Source organism: Ursus maritimus, unplaced genomic scaffold (assembly GCF_017311325.1).
Source record: "Ursus maritimus isolate PB19 unplaced genomic scaffold, ASM1731132v1 scaffold_23, whole genome shotgun sequence".
Taxonomy (NCBI): domain Eukaryota; kingdom Metazoa; phylum Chordata; class Mammalia; order Carnivora; family Ursidae; genus Ursus; species Ursus maritimus.
In genome coordinates, this window is record NW_024424786.1 from 8,752,874 (window position 1) to 8,771,076 (window position 18,203).

General features: G+C 50.6%; 1 protein-coding gene across 1 annotated transcript in view; it reads left to right on the plus strand.

The window, feature by feature from the left end:
- The window catches only part of SLC6A5 (solute carrier family 6 member 5), a 51,246-nt gene that overhangs the window by 1,075 nt on the left and 31,968 nt on the right, over nt 1-18,203 (plus strand). The window contains exons 2-7 of the mRNA XM_040639799.1: nt 54-590; nt 3,353-3,491; nt 6,127-6,258; nt 6,593-6,766; nt 14,722-14,863; nt 17,172-17,304. Coding sequence (XP_040495733.1) covers nt 54-590; nt 3,353-3,491; nt 6,127-6,258; nt 6,593-6,766; nt 14,722-14,863; nt 17,172-17,304 — 1,257 coding nt within the window. The remainder of the gene's footprint in view (nt 1-53; nt 591-3,352; nt 3,492-6,126; nt 6,259-6,592; nt 6,767-14,721; nt 14,864-17,171; nt 17,305-18,203) is intronic.

An 18,203-nucleotide genomic window follows, 5' to 3' on the forward strand; every position in this document is an offset into this window, starting at 1 on the left:
TTTTTTTTTTTTTTTTTTTTTTTTTTTGCACGAACTTCACATTGTATTTGCAGGATTGCGGTGCTCCCAAAGAAATAAATAAACAACCAGCCAACAGCCTGGGGGCTGCGATGGCGCTGGGCCACCACGATGGCCCGTGCGCGCCCAAGACCAGCCCGGAGCAGGAGCTTCCCGCGGCCGCCGCTGCGCCGACGCCGCGTGTGCCCAGGTCCGCTTCCACCGGCGCCCAAACTTTCCAGTCCCCTGACGCGCGAGCCTGCGAGGCCGAGCGGCCGGGAGTGGGGGCTTGCAAACTCAGCAGCCCGCGGGCGCCGGCGGCCTCGGCAGCTCCGAGGGACTTGAGCGAGGCGCACAGCGCGCAGGCCGCCGCTCCTTCTGGGGCCGCCGGGCCCGGCAACGCTCTTCATTGTAAGATTCCAGCCCTGCGCGGCCCCGAGGGGGATGCTAACGTGAGTGTGGGCAAGGGCACCCTGGAGCGGAACAATACCCCGGCTGTGGGCTGGGTGAATATGAGCCAGAGCACCGTGGTGCTGGGCACGGATGGAATCACGTCCGTGCTCCCGGGCAGCGTGGCCACCGCTGCCGCCCAGGTAAGCAGGTCGCGCTCAGCCCGCGCCGCCTCCTGCTCCCTAGGCGTGCGAGGCGACCCGGGCTGTGGCGGGTGCACGTGTGCTGATGGGGAGACCGGTTGGCAGTGCCAGGTAATGGATGCGGGAGGCAGCTTTGGGGCTTCGGAAGCTCGCACTGCGCTGGGGTCCCCAGTTCAGGGCGCAAGGGCTGTAGTGACCCTGCCAGAGATATCGAGAACTCAGGATCTGCCACCCCCTGTCCCTCCCCATCCTCGGTGGTCTCGGACATTCGGGTGCAGCCTCATTGAGCAGTTGCGGCAGATAGGTTTATGAAAACAGGACTCCCCCTTTTGTCTATGACTGAGTCTTCTCTTTAAAATGTTTTCTCTTAATTAAACAAATTTAAAAAGGGGCACCTGGGCGGCTCAGTCAAGTTGAGCCTCCCACTGGATTTCAGCTCGGGTCCTCATCTCAGGGTCCTGAGTTCGGGCCCCAAGAGTTGGGCTCCACGCTGGCGGGAGCCTACTTTAAAAAATAAAAATTAAAAAATAAATACAGAAGAACACCCCTCCCCCCCCCCACCGCACTACGGGGATTAACAGTTAAAGTACTACAGCCTTTTCACTTAGAGTTACCAGCTATCACAGGAGAACTCTTTGAAGAGAGATGGGTTTACATGAAGCTACTTCCAAAGCTTAAGCTTCAGGACTCTTCCAAAACCCGGTACCTAATTTTGTTATCATAACTTTGTGTATTTTTGTTTTTGTTTTTTTTTAAGGGGGACCTATCTCAATTGAATAAGCTCCATGCCCCACAAACCTGGACCTGCCTCTGGATCTGATCCTTTATGCTCAACCAGAGGCATGAAAAACCCACAGAGCAAATCCCAATCCTGGGTTAGGCAACTAATAATAACTGATTACTATTACCCTCTCTCAAGTGGGCTCTTGTCTTCTGCCATTTCCCTCCAGTCCTCCTCCTTCCTCTGATCTCTTCCTTTCTCTGTCCTGTCTCACCTGCTTTAGCTCTTCCCCTTCCACCCCCTGCCTTTCTGCAGTCTCCTCCCCTTCCCTGGGCTTGGGGGCTAGACATGCATCCAGTGGTGGGTGCTGGAATCAAAACACCTGCCTGCCTGAGATTTCAGGTTTATGCAACCCTTGTGTTCACGGTCATTCTAGTGTTTGTACACACACACACACACACACACACACTCATCCACAGGCCCTCATTGCAGGAGCCCAGCTGTTCGAATAATAACTAGAAATGAACATACACTTGCCCCTGTTTTTAGAGTCCACTTCTGGAGCATTTGTCTGTATATATTAACTGCCTCTGACAGCATGTGCCCAACAGCGTGACCCCAGGTGGAGGCAGAAAATTGTTTCAAATGCCTTGCTTAACCTCCGCACTGCGGCAAAGGCAGCTGGAACTCCCACCCCTTTAGCTCGGGAAGAAAGGGAGGGTGGGTGGGGCTGGAGGTGGTGTGCTTGGGAGAGGAGTGTAGGGGGGGATGTTGCAGATGTTCAGAGGAGATGAGGCCCGGCATTTGCCTATCTTCAGTTCTGCCCATTTTTCCGTGCTTGTCTTTCTGACATCTACCTTGGCCCTTCTCTCTTCCAGAGACTTCCTCCTCTGCTGATAGCTCCTTCACCACCCACAGCCTGTGCAACAGTGTGAGACATACCAGGTTGCTAGAATAGAAATGAAGTATGACTGAGGAGGCGGAAGCCGGGCAATGACTTGGGTCCCTGGAACCTTTGTGTGGTGTCCAGGTGTCCTGAACATTTTGAATTTATTTGAAGTGGCTTTACCCCCATCCTTTCCTGCTTAGTAGTGAGGCATTCCAGAATGAGGTACTGCCCCTAAGAGAGCATCTTAGGGTAAAGATGGAGATGTGAGCCTCAAAGGTCCATAGATTACTGGAGCTGGAAGGTGCCTCAGGGGATAGTTATTCTGAACCCCTCGTTTTAGAGATGGGGGCACAGAGGCTCAGAGAGAGCAAGTAGCTTGCCTGGGATTATCCACTGGTAAAGTTTAGACCAGAACTCAAGGCTTTCGCTGTCCTGTCTTTTACCATATCTACCTTCTCCGTTCTTCCTCTTCTTTCACACTCACGTCTCCCTCCTGCCTGTTTCCTTTTCCCTGGTGTTGAGAGATGCCCCCCTTAAATTAGCTGACCAGGCCGGTTCTGCCTGTTGGCTTTGGCAGAGAACGTGATTCAGGGGCTCTGGCTGGCTTCGGGCATTGCAGCTCTATTTCTGGCCTAGCAGACTCCAGAGGGAGAAAGGGCTGAGGAGCGGTTGTGCTGAGGGTTTTGGGGAGGGAAGGGTTGGTTAGGGATCTGCTTGCTGGGGATTCTAGGCATGATACTGGGGGGGGGGGCTGCTTGCCAACTGAACTCTTGGTCAGGGGTTGGGGATGGAGGGGCCTGCTTGCAATTAACCAACAGGTTCAAGGTTTGGGGAAAGCTGCTTGCTGGTGTGCCCTGACTGCAGGATTTGGGAAGGGGGGCTTTAGGGGGAGTCTGTTGAAGAGGAACCTTCAGACCAGAATTAGGAGCCTGCTTGCTGAAAGACTCTCAGTGCAGGGTTGAAGGGAGAGGGCCCTGCTTGTAGATGCATCTTCTCTTCCAGATTGGGGTCCTGCTTGCCAATGCATCCTCGGTTGGAAAATGGGGGCCTGCTTGCTGGGAAAGACCCTCAGCAGGGGGGAGGGGCGGAATGGGGCCTGCTTGCAGATCGACCCCAGGGCTGTTATCCAACAATGTGCTTTTCCGCCCCCAGGAGGACGAGCAAGGGGATGAGAATAAGGCCCGAGGGAACTGGTCCAGCAAACTGGACTTCATCCTGTCCATGGTGGGGTACGCAGTGGGGCTGGGCAATGTCTGGAGGTTTCCCTACCTGGCCTTCCAGAACGGGGGAGGTATGGCTTTTCCGGTCTTTCCGCCTGCGGCGGGGGCGGGGTGGGCACCTGCGGGTTGGGGAGGCGCACAGAGCCCCGGCACTGGGCTCGGAGGGGAGACTCCAAGCAGCCTCCTCACGCTCCAGCCCCATCCCCAGTGGGCCTCAGTGCTGAGCCAGAGGGCAGGAGCCATGGTAACTGATTGGTGCTAGATCCAAGAGGCTTTTATCAGGGATGGAGCTCAGGGCAGAGGTGGGCCTCCGTGATCCCCCCCACTGAAAGAGCTCGGGGGACCAGGTCCTGAGCCAAGCGGGCATTGACACAGGGGAGTTCAAACTCGAATTTAGCTGGTTAATATTCTGGTAGCAGCACACTCTGTGCACCCACACAGCAGTAACTGTGTGGTCCTGGACACCAAATTAAGGACGGTTTAAGATGATAACCTGGAAATCTGAGCCTACACGGGAGACTTTGGGAACGGGCATTTGAGTCATGCGGAATGCAGGCTGCAGGCGAACCACACGGTGTGAATGGAGAGATGCTGGGGGTCGTACTCTTGAAAACCTCTCAGAAGTACCCACGCATGTACGTCCTCTTGGGCACAAGCAGGGCAGATTTTGACTTTAGCCAAATCGTTTGGCAAAAACCGGTTTTCGTTTCATTGGTCTTCACTGGGCGGAAGAAGCTGCTTTTGAAGGAAAACCATTTCTGAAATGGTGAGGATGGCAGTTAGGGACACACCAGCGGCCAGGCCTCTAGAATCCCCTGTACCGCTTGTGTACCCACCATGGAGGAGGGACCTGGCACATTCAGGGGCCTCTTTGCTTGCCCTCTCCACCTTGAAGCGTCTTGACCAGCGGCTTGCCCACCCCCACATCGCCCAAAATGACAAGTTCCCCTCTCGGAACCAGGACTCCCTCCTAGGACCAAAGAGACCCTCACTCCATCAGGTTAGGGGTTTTGTTATTTTGTTTTCTCTTGGGTGGGCTCCAGACAGTAGACAGGGGCTGCTCCACGGGACAGAAAAATATGCCTTCTCCCCTCCAATTCCAAATGAGGACACACTGACAGGTACTTATGAGAACTGCAGATACTTTGCAACCAGAGATGCCCTGGAAACAGAAGAACGTGTGCTGGCCGCACAAATGTAGGCACCCCAGCCGAGTTTCCACTTGGTTTTCTGCAAAAGTTCCAGCCCAGGGTGCAGGAAGTGGGCCGGAGATGCTGTAATAAGGCTTCCAGTGACAGGGAGCGGCTGGGTACACAAGATGGGACTAGGGAGGGAGTTCAGCTGGTGAAACTGCTCCCGTTTTGCTCCCCCCTTCCCCAGCCCAGGCATCTGCAAAGTGTGGTTCTGTGTCTGGCCAGGCAGTTCCAGGAGCTCCTTGTGGAGCCTTGCATGGGGAGGGGGAGGCAGACTTTTCCCGCACTGCGACTCTGCCCCGCAGCCCTCGGCACTGGGTGGAGAGCTCGCTTTCTCCTTCTCAGGAGCAGAAGAGAAGGATTGCGTAACCCACATCTTTCTCAAAACCCCGTCAGGAGATGCTAGAGCAGGATCCCTGGTTTTACTCCCCATCAGTTCGAGGCCGCTGCTGGGGCCTTCCCTGCCTGGAGACGCCCTGGCGGGAAAGGTCCCTCTGCCAGACAGGAAGTTGGAAAGAGCGGACCAGAGAAAAATCAGCTTTCCTTCCATGGAGCACAGAGTTCTGGGCTCTGTTATCCCTGATGCCCAAATTGGCTTTGACCCATGCAACAGTCTTCATGGTCCAATCTTTTCAAGGATCATGGCTGCTTCCCACTGCCTTCCTGCACAATCTGAAAGAATCGTTGAAGGGGAAGAACCCCAGAGAACCTCCAGCAGTTTGTGGAGGTCTCCCCGCTACTACCGTCCTGGTTGAGGGGGGGGGCTTCCAGGGAATAAAGAGATAAAGGGTTGACAACCTCAGGGAGCTCCCAGTCTAGATAATATACCAAGTAAATATTGTCAAATGCTTAGTGCCCATGCCCGGGGAAGGTACTGTGGGAGGACAGAGAAGGGAGGCTTCTTGGAGGAGGAAGCATTTGAGTTGACCTTGAAGGACGGAAGGGACCTCTATGTGGGGAAGGAAGTTGAGAAGTGTGTGGTGGCTGTGGTGGTGGGGAGAGGGATGTTCTAGCCACTTGTCTGGCAGAGCAGACCCAGCACCCTTGCCAGGAGGTGTGCAGGAAACTTGGGTTATCACACAGAAGGGCTCCTGGAATCTATCTTAGCAGATGTTAAGTCCTTGGACGGTAGAGCTGCCCTGAAGATTCTACCAAATCTGACCGGAGCAGGGAGTCAAAGGTGTGGATTTGTTGCCTGGTAGAAGAGCTTAATTTGGGGACATTGAAATGCTATGATAAGAAAAAGAAAAGAAGAGAAAAGAATAAAACCTAACCAGCACACAACCCCTAGTGACCCATTCAGTGGGAAATTGGGAAGAGGCGTGTGTTTGTGGGGTACTCTCACACTTTGTAGAGGGGGGCTGTTAAATGTCCCGGGGTGCCTGTGGTTGAGCTGGAATGTCAAAGGTTTCCTGGAAAACGAGGGGGAGCCAGCTCCCACCCCAGAGGGCGAATGTAGTCCAAGCCAGCTTTGGTCTCCCAGGGCTCTCACTTCCCCCTGTCTCTTCCCAAGGTGCCTTCCTCATCCCCTACCTGATGATGCTGGCTCTGGCCGGGTTACCCATCTTCTTCCTAGAAGTGTCACTGGGCCAGTTTGCCAGCCAGGGACCAGTGTCTGTATGGAAAGCCATCCCGGCCCTACAAGGTGAGTCCACCCTGCCTTCCAGCTTTCTCAGCCCTATCCTGCTCTCTCTGGCACCACACAGCCTCCAGGAGGGGGATCTGCTTTTGTGAACAGTAGAATTCACGTTTTCCTTTATTGATGAGTTCCACCTCTGGGACCCACTGAAGAATGGCCCAAGGTTGCCTCTGGCATTGTTCTGTTCCCAGCAGAATGCCTCAACGTCCCTGATAGACAGAGTCCATTTGTGTATCCATCTGTAAAAGAGAGCCAAGACCAGCTCCCCACCCCGTGCCCAACTGTAAGAATTCCCTAGGATCTGGGATGGAATAAATCCCCGGAAATTTTGCTTCCGCAGGCTGTGGCATCGCGATGCTGATTATCTCCGTCCTAATAGCCATATACTACAATGTGATTATTTGCTACACACTTTTCTACCTGTTTGCCTCATTTGTGTCTGTGCTGCCCTGGGGCTCCTGCAACAACCCTTGGAACACACCAGAATGCAAAGATAAAACCAAACTTTTATTAGGTAAGTTTGGATATACCTACATTAAGTGGTGGGCACAGACATTAAAACAAACAGCCACATATACTTAATTCTAACATTTATTTTATTTTTTAAAAATATTTTTTTATTTATTTGAGAGAGAGAGTGTGTGAGAGAGAAAGAGAGCACAAACAGGGGGGAGGGGTAGAGGCAGAGGGAGAAGCAGACTCCCCGCTGAGCAGGGAGCCTGATGCAGGATTCGATCCCAGGACCCTGGGATCATGACCTGAGCCACAAAGGTGCCCCTAATTCTAACATTTTAAAGAGCTCGTGATTCAGAGGAGGAATAATCAAAATCTTGTTTGTTCATGAGTAACTGGAGTGTTTGCTAAAATGCAGATTTACAAGCCCACTGGATGGTCCGATACATTAGATTTGGGTGGGGTTGGGAAATTTGCATATTAGCAAGGTCTCCAGGTGATTCAATTTTTTTTTTGCAAGGTACAAGTTGAAGCAATGGGGTCTTAGAGTCTAGGAGAGTAATGCATGTGATCCTGGGTCCACACTGAACAAAATACTGCTCAGTGCATGACGTATCTATGAGAACAGCTGCTTGGCCTGAAGACCTCTGATAGAAATGTACATAATGCAGTGCCTAGAAATGGGGATGTCTGTCTGCGGGGAAGTCAGGGAGAGTTCCTGAAGGTCCCTTTCAGACCTGAAATCCCCTGGGGCTTGAAGGCTTAGGGGGAGCTGTCTGCTTGCTGGGTCAAAGGCCAGCAGGTGAAAGTGAAGGGGAGCAGAGCAGACTTGGGGGCAAGACCCTCTGGTCTAAATGACATCTCTGCCCCTGATAGTACATGGGTCTGGGTCAGGTAACTTCTCTCTCTGGATCTGCACTTTTGTCATTTGTCAAGTAGAAGTCATCATATTCTTTATTGTCCCCACCTCATGGGATGCTGTAAGCCTACAAGAAACAAAGGATATGGGAACCCTCCAGAAATTCAGGTGCCTCAGTCACCTGTGGTCTCTGGTCCTTTCGATGGGCGTCAATAAGCAAGTAGTTTCTTGTTTTCCCAGCATATCTGTTATTCCCCTTAAGCTCAGTCTGTGCTGAGGTCAGACTCCCGCAATCTCTACACGATGGGCTCTCAGTGTTGGCCTCCACACTGGCTCCTTTGCCCTCAGAGCCAGCACATTGCAGACCTGGGACATTATCCAGTCCTTCGAGTGTGCTAAGAGAGAAAGGTGAACTCTTCCCTCCCACAGCCCCTGAGAGACGCAGACCTGAAGGCAGAAACGTACACTGCAGCATGTTACACACACGTTTACGTACCCGCGTGCCATGACCCACCTCCGTGACCAACCTCCACCTAAAGAGGTTTTGAATAAGTCTGAAGAAGAGCTAAAACTAAAGACATGTGCCCATTAAATCCAAACCCTGTGTACCTGGAAGTGCTCGGGGGGGGGGGTTGTGGAGGTTCCCAGGTGTGTGGCTCACGGATGGTATGACCAAGAGTGAGTGTCCCTTAGACTCTCTGGGCATCTGTACGGTCTCCATGCAGATGGGTTCTTGGGTTAGGGCAGCAGTTCTCAGCCCAAGCTTCCACGCACCAGAATCACCCAGGGAACTGACAAATCAAAACATCACTTAGGGTCCACTTCTGACCAGTTAAATCAGACAACTGGGGATGGCATCTAGGACTCTGTAGTTTTAAAGTTCTCCAGGAACCAAAGAACCACTAGGTTGGCGTTTGCCCACACCCCTTCATTAGGGTGCCCTTAACCATTTTTGGAATGGAGTGCCCCACCTTCTTGCCCTGCAGTTTCTGCCAGCCCAGTGGTCACCTCGGCAAAGCTGCTCTCTGAGAGAATGACACTCGGTAGCCGTTCACAGGATCACAACCAAGAATTAGCTGCGGAAATGGTTTGCTAGAACATTTTCCAGCATGTAGGATCTAGAGTGCACAAATACCTCAAGGTCATCCCGGAGCCTTGCTTGTCCTTCCCAGATTGTGCCTGGGAGGGAAGTCACTTTTCAAAGGAGCACCTGCTGAAGATGGGCTGCTGGCATGATTCAGGCTCTGTGGGAAGTGCCCCTCGAGACTTCCATCAGAAGCCACGTGGGACATGGTGATCAGTGTCCTGCAGCTGTCCTCTAGGAGGGAGAGTAGTTCAGAAACAACATTCTCTTCAGCTGACAATATAGCACCTTAACACCTAATGATAATGGCTAGCATCACTTCCTACACACCAGGCACCATAGGTAACCCTTTTATGCATATTACCAACGTACAACAAGCACAAGCCAACACATGGCTTTATTATTTTTTCCATTTTGCAGATGAAAAAACTGGAGCTCAAGGTCATAGAGGTAGCTCTGTGGTAGACCTGGGGTTTGAACCCAAGTTTGTCTGCCTCCCAAGGCCACAGTCCGAAAGCACCAGCTAAATGCTCCCCCGTCTACAAAGCAGCTTCATAAATGATGTCTCTGCTCTTCCTAATAAGAGCCCTATGAGTTCCAAGGGGCCAGAGACATGATTACTATTTTGCAGGTGAGAAAGTGAACTTGGCTCAGAGAGTGGAAGTGATAGGCTGTAAGGTGAAAGATAGAACCAGCCCTGACATTTAGGTGTCAGGACTCCTGATTCTCTGCTTATCCAGGGTTCCTGAAGAGTCCATGCTCCAGCGGGTTCTGCTTCACCAGTCCTGGCAGAGTGACATCAGTCCATGTGCTCCCTGTTTGTAGCGGAGATTCTGTGGGGTAAAAAGAAAGCCTGGGTGAACAGTAGTTGACTTAGTAGTTCTATTTCTGGGGATCTATCTTAAGAGGGAAAATCAGAGCTACAGATAAGGATTATACATGATTGCTCACGGCAGCCTCATGTACAGTCTTGGAAAACACTAGGAGCAACCCAAAGTCAAGTAATTATTGAATAACCCCATGGTTCAAATAATTTATAGTACATCCATAGGATGAACTATTCTATAGTCATTGAACATGAATATTTCATAAAACATGGGGAACTCTTCATCCAAATACACAAGATGTATTACCAATTTAGGACCGTATTTTTTTTTTTTAAGATTTTATTTATTTGACAGAGAGACAGCCAGCAAGAGAGAGAACACAAGCAGGGGGAGTGGGAGAGGAAGAAGCAGGCTCCCAGCAGAGGAGCCTGATGTGGGGCTCGATCCCATAACGCTGGGATCATGCCCTGAGCCGAAGGCAGGCGCTTAACAACTGCACCACCCAGGCGCCCCCTAGGACCATATTTTCTTTTCTACCTTTTCTATGATAGATACATATTTACTTTATAGTCAGAGTATGTACATGTATATACACGTGTGTGTGTGTGTGTGTGTGTGTGTGTTCTTTTTGAAGCAAGCTGAGCGTGTTGACTGGGCCAGGTATGTGGGAGGGGCTGCCCCTGCTTTTGTGGAATTTCCAGTCTGGCTCACGATAGCTCAGGAAACATTAAAGGCAGAGTAATGGCATTACACAGCCGAGTCCTAGTCGACTGGTACAACCCATAAAAACGATGCAAGGTCTGAGCAGAGATAGCAATAGACATTTTTCACTCTGGGTATTCCCTGGGAGCATACAGACAGGTTGGACAGATTTTTAGCTCATGCTTAGCAAGTACTTTACATTTTTTCCTTTTTTGTTTTTTTAAAGCAAGGGATCAGTCCCCATCTTTCTTTGTGCAGCCCCTCCCTCTGTTCTTCTCGGTGCTATCTGCACATGGGTGTGTTCCGTTACTGGGACCAGGCTAGCCCTTGTAGAAGTATTGGTCCTTCGGGGTCCTGGGCTGACTTCAAAAAGGCGATGATGGTCTGATTTGCAGAGACAGCGGCAGGTTTATGCCCCCACTGCTCTGATGGACAAGTCAGGAGTTCAGATGGTGAATATTCCAGACTCTTTCCCAAATGGCCATTCTGAGAGAGGCTTGCTTAGGAAATGGAAAAAAATCCCTTCCCCTAGTGCAGTGTTCCCCTAATAATCTCCAGGCTCAGCCTCTCCCCGTAACTGCCCGACCATGAGATAGCGTGCCACTGGTCGCAGGAGGAAAGGATTGGATGGCTCTCATTTACGTCCTTCAGTCCCGGCAAGAGGTGTCTGTCCCATGGCTGGCTCAGCATCACTGGGGTCCTATTGCTCCGGAGGCTCACCTCCCCCACAAGATGCCAGGACCCTCTAAACCACCCAGCCCTGGCTCTGTCCTTGAGTAGAGGCTAGGCTTGCAGCTTATTTCTAAGTTGTAGGTTATAAGAGAGACTGTCTTCCTTAGGAGGACTCAACCCTTCAGGTCTCTGTAATGGAGAACAGCTAACCCATGCCCTGACAAGGGAGATCAGCGACTGTTCTGTGAAATGTAGGAGCTGGCTGGGTCATTTCAAATGGGAACACCATAAATACCATTTCTATTTCTGGAATGGCTTCATTTTCATTATAAGTTTAATTAAATGATCCCTTTTCTCCCTAATCTTTCGTGTGCTTTCATTTATTAATAATTGCCCGAGTAAAGAGAATCCCATTCCAACAGCTTTCAATTTAGCGCGACCCTGATCGCTGTTCTTTGTTCGGCGTTGCTGGGCCGCTGAGTGTGGCCGACGCGGCCCACCGTTCTTCCCTCCGCCGGCCCACCTGAAGGCGCAGGGCGCTGGGAAGCACGCTCCTGCCACCCAGTGGTGGGAAGGGATACTGCAGGAGGCTTGAGGCTGCGGGGAGCCCGCCGCAGTGACGCAGGAATGGTGTGACCTTGCACTGCCGCTGCGAGCAGGGATCCAGAGACATCCAGAGCCGCTCTCTAGGGAAGCTGCCTCGCGTGATTCACAGTGCCAGTTCTGGAAGCGGTCGATGTGGCATTTGCCTGAATGTTAGCGATGTGTTCAGTCTTAAGGGATGGACGTACTTTTTGGCAGGAGTTCAGGAAAAAACTACTGTGCTTACTTACAAAGAAAGGGATGGAGGCGGTCTTCTATTGTCTTTATTCAGATCGCTGCTGGGGGAAACAAGCGCTTCCTCTGTAAATATTTGATAGTTACTAGGTCGGAATCCCTCTGGAACTCTGTCAGTTGATTATACTAAAGAAGGTAATACAGACTAAGAGGGTAATTTGAGGACATTAAAAAGCAGTGGCTCTCAACCCTGGGAGATTTTTCAGGAGACATTTGATAATGTTTATAGATACTTGGGGTTGTCACAATGGGGATGGTGGGGTGGTGGCGGTGGTGGGTGGATGCCTCTGCCATCTAGTGGGCAGAGGTCAGGGATGCTGCCAAATGCCCTGCAAAGCCCAGGACAGCTCCCAACGCAGAGAATTATCTGGCCCCAAAAGTCAGTAGTAACACCGTTGAAAACCCTGATCCAAAGAACTCATCAGAGGGAAGAGTTTCTTATAATTGTTATTTTTAACATTTTATCCGATATAATGAGGTATTCTGGGAGGATGGGGGGAGGCAGTAGGTGATTTATGGCTGGCAAGTAGCATTGTGGGAGAGGATGCTAAGTACTAGAGATGCCGACCCCATAGAAAGGTATAACAACGATGACTGAGTTACGGCTAAAATTGATAGAGTCCAGCGGTGCTCTGGGCATTGTGAGATTTTTTTTTTTTTCATCCACGATGTCACTTATTTTGACTTTTGCAACTATCTTGTGAGCTAGACACAACTATTATCAGACAGTGGAGGCTTGGACAGATAAAGGAACTCATCTAAACTCTCAGGGCAGGGGAGCCTCGGAACCCACCGCCTTACTCACTTTCCTTTTCTGCGGAGGGCATGCATTGAGAGTTAATGCACCAGACCCGGGTGGCCATGTGCTCTTTTGTTGTTGTTGTTGTTGTTGTTGTTGTTGTTGTTGTTGTTGTTTGGTCCATGATATTTAAAAATAATTTGGTCTTCCAACATTTAAAAATGGAGAGGTTTCATGTAAATATCCAAATTTTCTGCGTCTTTTTCCAGAACACCTGGAAAAGGCATGACGCTGGTTGGCTGGAACATTCTCCAGTTTGCCAGAGTCCCCGCCTCCCCTTATTACCCTCCATTTTATGCCTTCATCATTTGTGTCACCAGCCTGCCTTCTGAAGGTGTTCGAGTCTATGGTCCCTGCTCTCGGCTTCATAGTAGAGTGGCTGAGAGCATGGCTTCCAGAGAGAGAGTGCTTGTTTGCCTCCAGGTTTTGCTGTGTGACCTTAACAAGCATCTGCTCTTCTCCATGCCTCAGTTACTTTATCTGCAGTATAGACAGTGGCAATACCTACCTGGTAGGGGTGATGTGAGGCCTAAATTAGTTGGTGCATATAAAGCACTTACAACAGTATCTGGTATGCTTCATGTAAGTGTTAGCCATTGTTACTGCTGCTGTTCACTCCTTTGTAAAATAGTATCTTTTAGGATAAAATAGTATCTTGGTGGACTCTACTTAAACTATCCGTCAAGTGCTCAGTATTTATAAAGCTGTCAGAGAGGCATTGTAATACGGTCAGAAAGACTTCAGCTTCTCCCTATTTAAAATGAGCATAATAGGGGCGCCGGGGTGGCTCGGTCGGTTGAGTGTCTGACTCTCGTTCTGGGCTCAGGTCATGATCTCACACTTGTGAGATCGAGCCCCGTGCTGGGTTCTGCACTGGGTGTAGAGCCTGCTTAAGATCCTCTCTCTCTCTCCTCTGCCCCTCCCTGTGCTCTCTCTCTCTCTCTCTCAAAAAAAAAATAAAATGAGTATAGTAATATACACCTCCCAGATTTGATGAGGATTTCACGGGTAAGCATTGTTGAAGTGTCCAGCACAGTGCCTGACATACTAAGAGCCACACGGTTAGTCCCCTTTCCCCATCCCAGCCTAGGTCAGGCCTTCTCAGCCTCGACACTCTGGCCATTTTCATGGGATAATTCTCTGTGGTGGGGGGCTGTCCTGTGCATTGGAAGATGTTTAGCGGCATCCGTGGCCTCTACGCACTAGATGCCAGTAGCGCCCTGTACCCCAGCTATGACAACTCAAAACGTCTCCAGACATTGCCAAGTGTCCTCTGGGGCACAGATTCATGCCCGGTTGAGAAGCACCATGTTAGGTCTTCCTGGAGGCTCACAAACACAAGGCGTGGTCGCCGCCCCCGCTGCCCCACGTGAGTCTGTGGCAAGCAGATGCCGTGTGTATCTTACGGCAGGTACCGTCTGTCGGTTTCAAGGTGAACTCCTTAGTAAGCTGTCTGTGGTAGTAGTCCTTCAGAAGCTTTGCGTATGTCTAATTAAATTTCAGATTGCAGATTTCGATTTTCAAATTTCAATTGCTGATTCACTTCTGCAAGCCATTTGCTTTCTTCAGAGTCATAAGGATCTGGGTTTGAATTCCAATTCTCTTTCTTATTGTCTGTGTGATTTGAGTAGAGTTACTCAACCTCATTGAACTTTTCCCTTGCTTTTTTAAAGTCTTTTTTTTTTTTGCATTTACTTATTTTTATTTGAGAGAGAGAGAGGGAGAGCAGGGGGAGGGGTAGAGGGAGAGGGAGAGAGAGACTCTCAAGGAGACTCCACGGTGAGCATGGAGCCTGACGTGGGGCTCAATCCGGTGAGCCGGAGATTGTGACCTGAGCCAAAATCAAGAGTCAGACACTGAACTGAGCCATGCAGGCGCACCGCCCCCCATCTTAAAAGTGGAGGTAATAGCACCTTCCACCGGGCTGTTGTGAACATTAATGAGATAACACATGCAGAACGCTTGGCACAGCTCTGGCCACATGGGGAGTGCTCCCAAAATGACAGCCTCTGGTATCAGCACGAGACACTGCTGTGGGTACCAGGGTCTCCTGCATGAATAAAACATAACCTTGGGGTTCATCTGACCTAGCTTTGCTCAGTTACCACTTTCCCAAAGTCGCTCTTCAGTATGTGGCAACTATTCTTGGCTCTCGGTTTTCGGTTGCTGGAGAGAGACGTGTGTGTATTTTCTGCACAGCTCTCACCGTGCTTCTGCTCCATCCTCTCTCGAACAGATTCCTGTGTCATCAGCGACCATCCCAAAATACAGATCAAGAACTCAACTTTCTGCATGACTGCCTATCCCAACTTGACAATGGTTAACTTCACCAGCCAGGCCAATAAGACATTTGTCAGTGGGAGTGAAGAGTATTTCAAGTAAGATTTTTTTTTTTAACTTTCTGAGGGAAACGCAGTGAATGAATGAATTTTCAAGTTGTCGTCTAGAAGTGCAGATGGCCCAAGGGATGGGTTGCTTCCCTCTGCACCTTCCCTACCTACTTGAGTGATTCGGAAGGTTCCTTCCCTGGTTGGGCTTCTGAGAGCAGATTGTTGGTCCTCGTGGCTCTGGAGAGTGGAGGTGACTGCATGCTCTTGGTGCTGCTGTCACTCCTGATATCAGTGACAGAACACTGCAAAACCTTCAGCCAATGTGGTCAAAGCAGACCTTCAGTAAACTAGGTGTTGGTTGTTTTTTTTTTTTTCCCCTTCCCTCTGAACTTGAGAAGCGAAGAGAGGCAAAAAGTAAAAAAAAAAAAAAAAAACAAGTCATCGTCAATGATTTAGTTTAAAGAACTATTTTTTTAAAAAACAGTTTGCCTTACTTTTGTACTTTCTACATCCATTTTTTCCAGTCTTTGAGGATTGAGGTTCAGAAATATGAGGAAATCCTCAGCCATCATAGGAAGATTTAATAAAGTTTATGGAATGATTTCTTAAGGTAGATGAATGTGGACAGAGTTCAATGAAGGGTAAATAAGAAACGTTCTCCCATTAAGCTTTATGTCAGGGTTTATAAACTCAGATGTGTCAGGGCTTGGCAGGGAGGTTTTGAAGTATGAACAAGGCGATAGGGAATGGTGGGGAGTGTGGCAAACTGGAGAGCCTGTCTGCCACATGGGAGGGAGGCTGCTGCTACTCAGCTCCAAATGGTCGTTGTCTTGTGGGAAGGTGGGCCAGTGCTGCCAGAGCTTCCAATTTTATTTTATTTTATTTTATTTTTATTTTATTTTTTAAAGATTTTATTTATTTATTTGAGGGAGAGAACCCAAGCAGGGGGAGCAGCAGAGGAAGAGGAGAAGCAGGCTCCCCACTGAGCAGGGAGCCCGATGTGGGGCTCGATCCTAGGACCCTGGGATCATGACCCCAGCCGAAGGCAGATGCTGAACAGACTGAGCCACCAGGTGCCCCTAGAGCTTCCAAGATCACGAGCAGGGGGAGAGGGAGAAGCAGACTCCCTGCTGAGCAGGGAGCCCAACTCGGTGCTCATGACCTGAGCCAAAGGCAGATGCTTAACTGACTTAACCCAGGCGCCCCACTTTTACTCAACTCTTGAGCCCCAGTTGCTGCAGGGGTGGAGACAGAAAGGAGCGGGTCTGTTCTAAAACACATGGCTGTGCACTGCCCACAGCCTCCCCAGTGCATGCTCACGAGCGGGCTGGAGGGCACTGTTGCCAGCGAGGCCAGGAGTGGTGCCACCTTCACGTCCCTCTGCAGGTCAGAACATTCTGGGCTGACGTTTCTGCAGTCCCGTAGAGTGTGGATTCCGGCCGGCCCTTTGTTGAGGTCACAGAAGAGCACCCAGCTACAAGCACAGCGCTTGCATCCAGGATGCAGGAGTTGGTCATTGCAGAGCTGAAGGGATTGTCTGAGGCACCACTCCGCGTCCCTATGACTACCTCCTGTCCCCAGGAGTGCGGCTGCCTGCATGCCTGCCTGCCCTGCGGCCAGGCTATAAGCTACCGCCGGGGGTGTGGGGGCTGCCAGGCAGGCCAGGGCTTCTGGAGCAGAAACACAGATGACCAGCAGCCCCCTTCTGTTTGCGTGTTCTCAGTCTTTGACTACATTCCTTGAATAAGGGCCAGCCAGCCCTGCCTTTCCATTTCAGCCAACCTCGGCCGGCGGACGTGCCCAACGCAACTGGAACTAAAGTACAGAGCAGCAGTTTTAGTCATTGAGCCTAGTGACTCTGTTTTTTACATTGAGAATTATGCAAATACAATTGGAATACAGCCTCATGAAAGAGTAGAACACTACAGAAAAAGACACAAAAATCGTCCTTGACAGTTCAGAGTTCCTATTAGTGGTGTGTCCTTATAGAAAGACGTCAGCCTTGGGACTGCCTGTTGGCAGGCTGGGCTGGGACCCCCAACGCTGTTGGACATGTCACACTTGTCCTGGGGCAGGTCCGGATGCCAGTGGAGCTGAGAGGCTGCCCAGGGACACGAGAGGCTTCCCAGCACATAATTAGGAACCGGGTAAATCCAGCTGGCCTTTTTGCAGACAGCTGTGGACTTGAACCCAGATCAGAGCATCCCTCACCCTGATCTCCTAAGGTCCCTAACTGGGAGGGTGAGGAGGGCTGGGGTTTATTCAAGGCTCCTGGCTCTGCAGGGAGATGAAACCTGCAGACCGTCACTTCCCTCCCTCCTCATTCCCCTCCCTGCTTTCTCTTTCCAACTCTTAGGTACTTTGTGCTGAAGATTTCTGCTGGAATTGAATATCCTGGGGAGATCAGGTGGCCACTAGCCTTCTGCCTCTTCCTGGCTTGGGTGATTGTGTATGCGTCCCTGGCAAAAGGAATCAAGACTTCAGGAAAAGTAAGAACTTGTATTTAACAACAACAACAACAAAATCTCTGGGACCCCCAGGGATGGTTGTGTCTTGGAGCCACAAAAGAGCCCTGGAAAGAGAGTCAGGATACATGCGGGTAATTCTGACTCTGACCCTGAGTGGCTCTGGGGCCTTGGGCAAGTGACTTCACTTCTGTCTGTAAAACGGGATAATAACACCTTCCTTTCAGGGCTGTTTTTTTTTTTTAATGCAACTTTTTTTTTTTTAAGATTTTATTTATTTATTTGATAGAGAGAGGCAGCGAGAGAGGGAACACAAGCAAGGGGAGTGGGAGAGGGAGAAGCAGGCTTCCTGCCAAGCACGGAGCCCGATGCGGGGCTCGATCCCAGGACCCTGGGATCATGACCTGAGCCAAAGGCAGACGCTTAACGGCTAAGCCACCCAGGTGCCCCTCAGGGCTGTTTTGGGGACCAAATGAGACAGATGCACACAGAACTCCCGAGGGACAGTGTGGGTCCTGAGTAGCTTCCTTCCTCCCCTGTCGGGGGCTGCCACACCATTCAGCAGAGGGGACCCATGTCCTGTGATTCGGTCGCTCTCCCTATGCTCCTTCTGGCTTTTTGCTTCGTGGTCTGGCCGCCAGTCATTAATTGCTTCTGCCGAGAAGCTGGAAAAAAGACCAAAATTGTGAGTTGGATTCCTTCTCATCACTCCCACAACCATGTTCTGGACTTTTCACGCCCTTTTTGCAGCCGCCCAGCCCAACAATTTTCCACTTCACGTGCCCAAAGCCCTACATGGTGGTGGTCCTGCCAGTGGGACTTTGGTTGAGTAAAGACTTGGCCACTCTTGCTGAGCAGTTGCTAGGCTTGCCCTTTGGACAGGTTGGAATTCCCACCCCAGACTCCATTCCAAGGCACAGAAA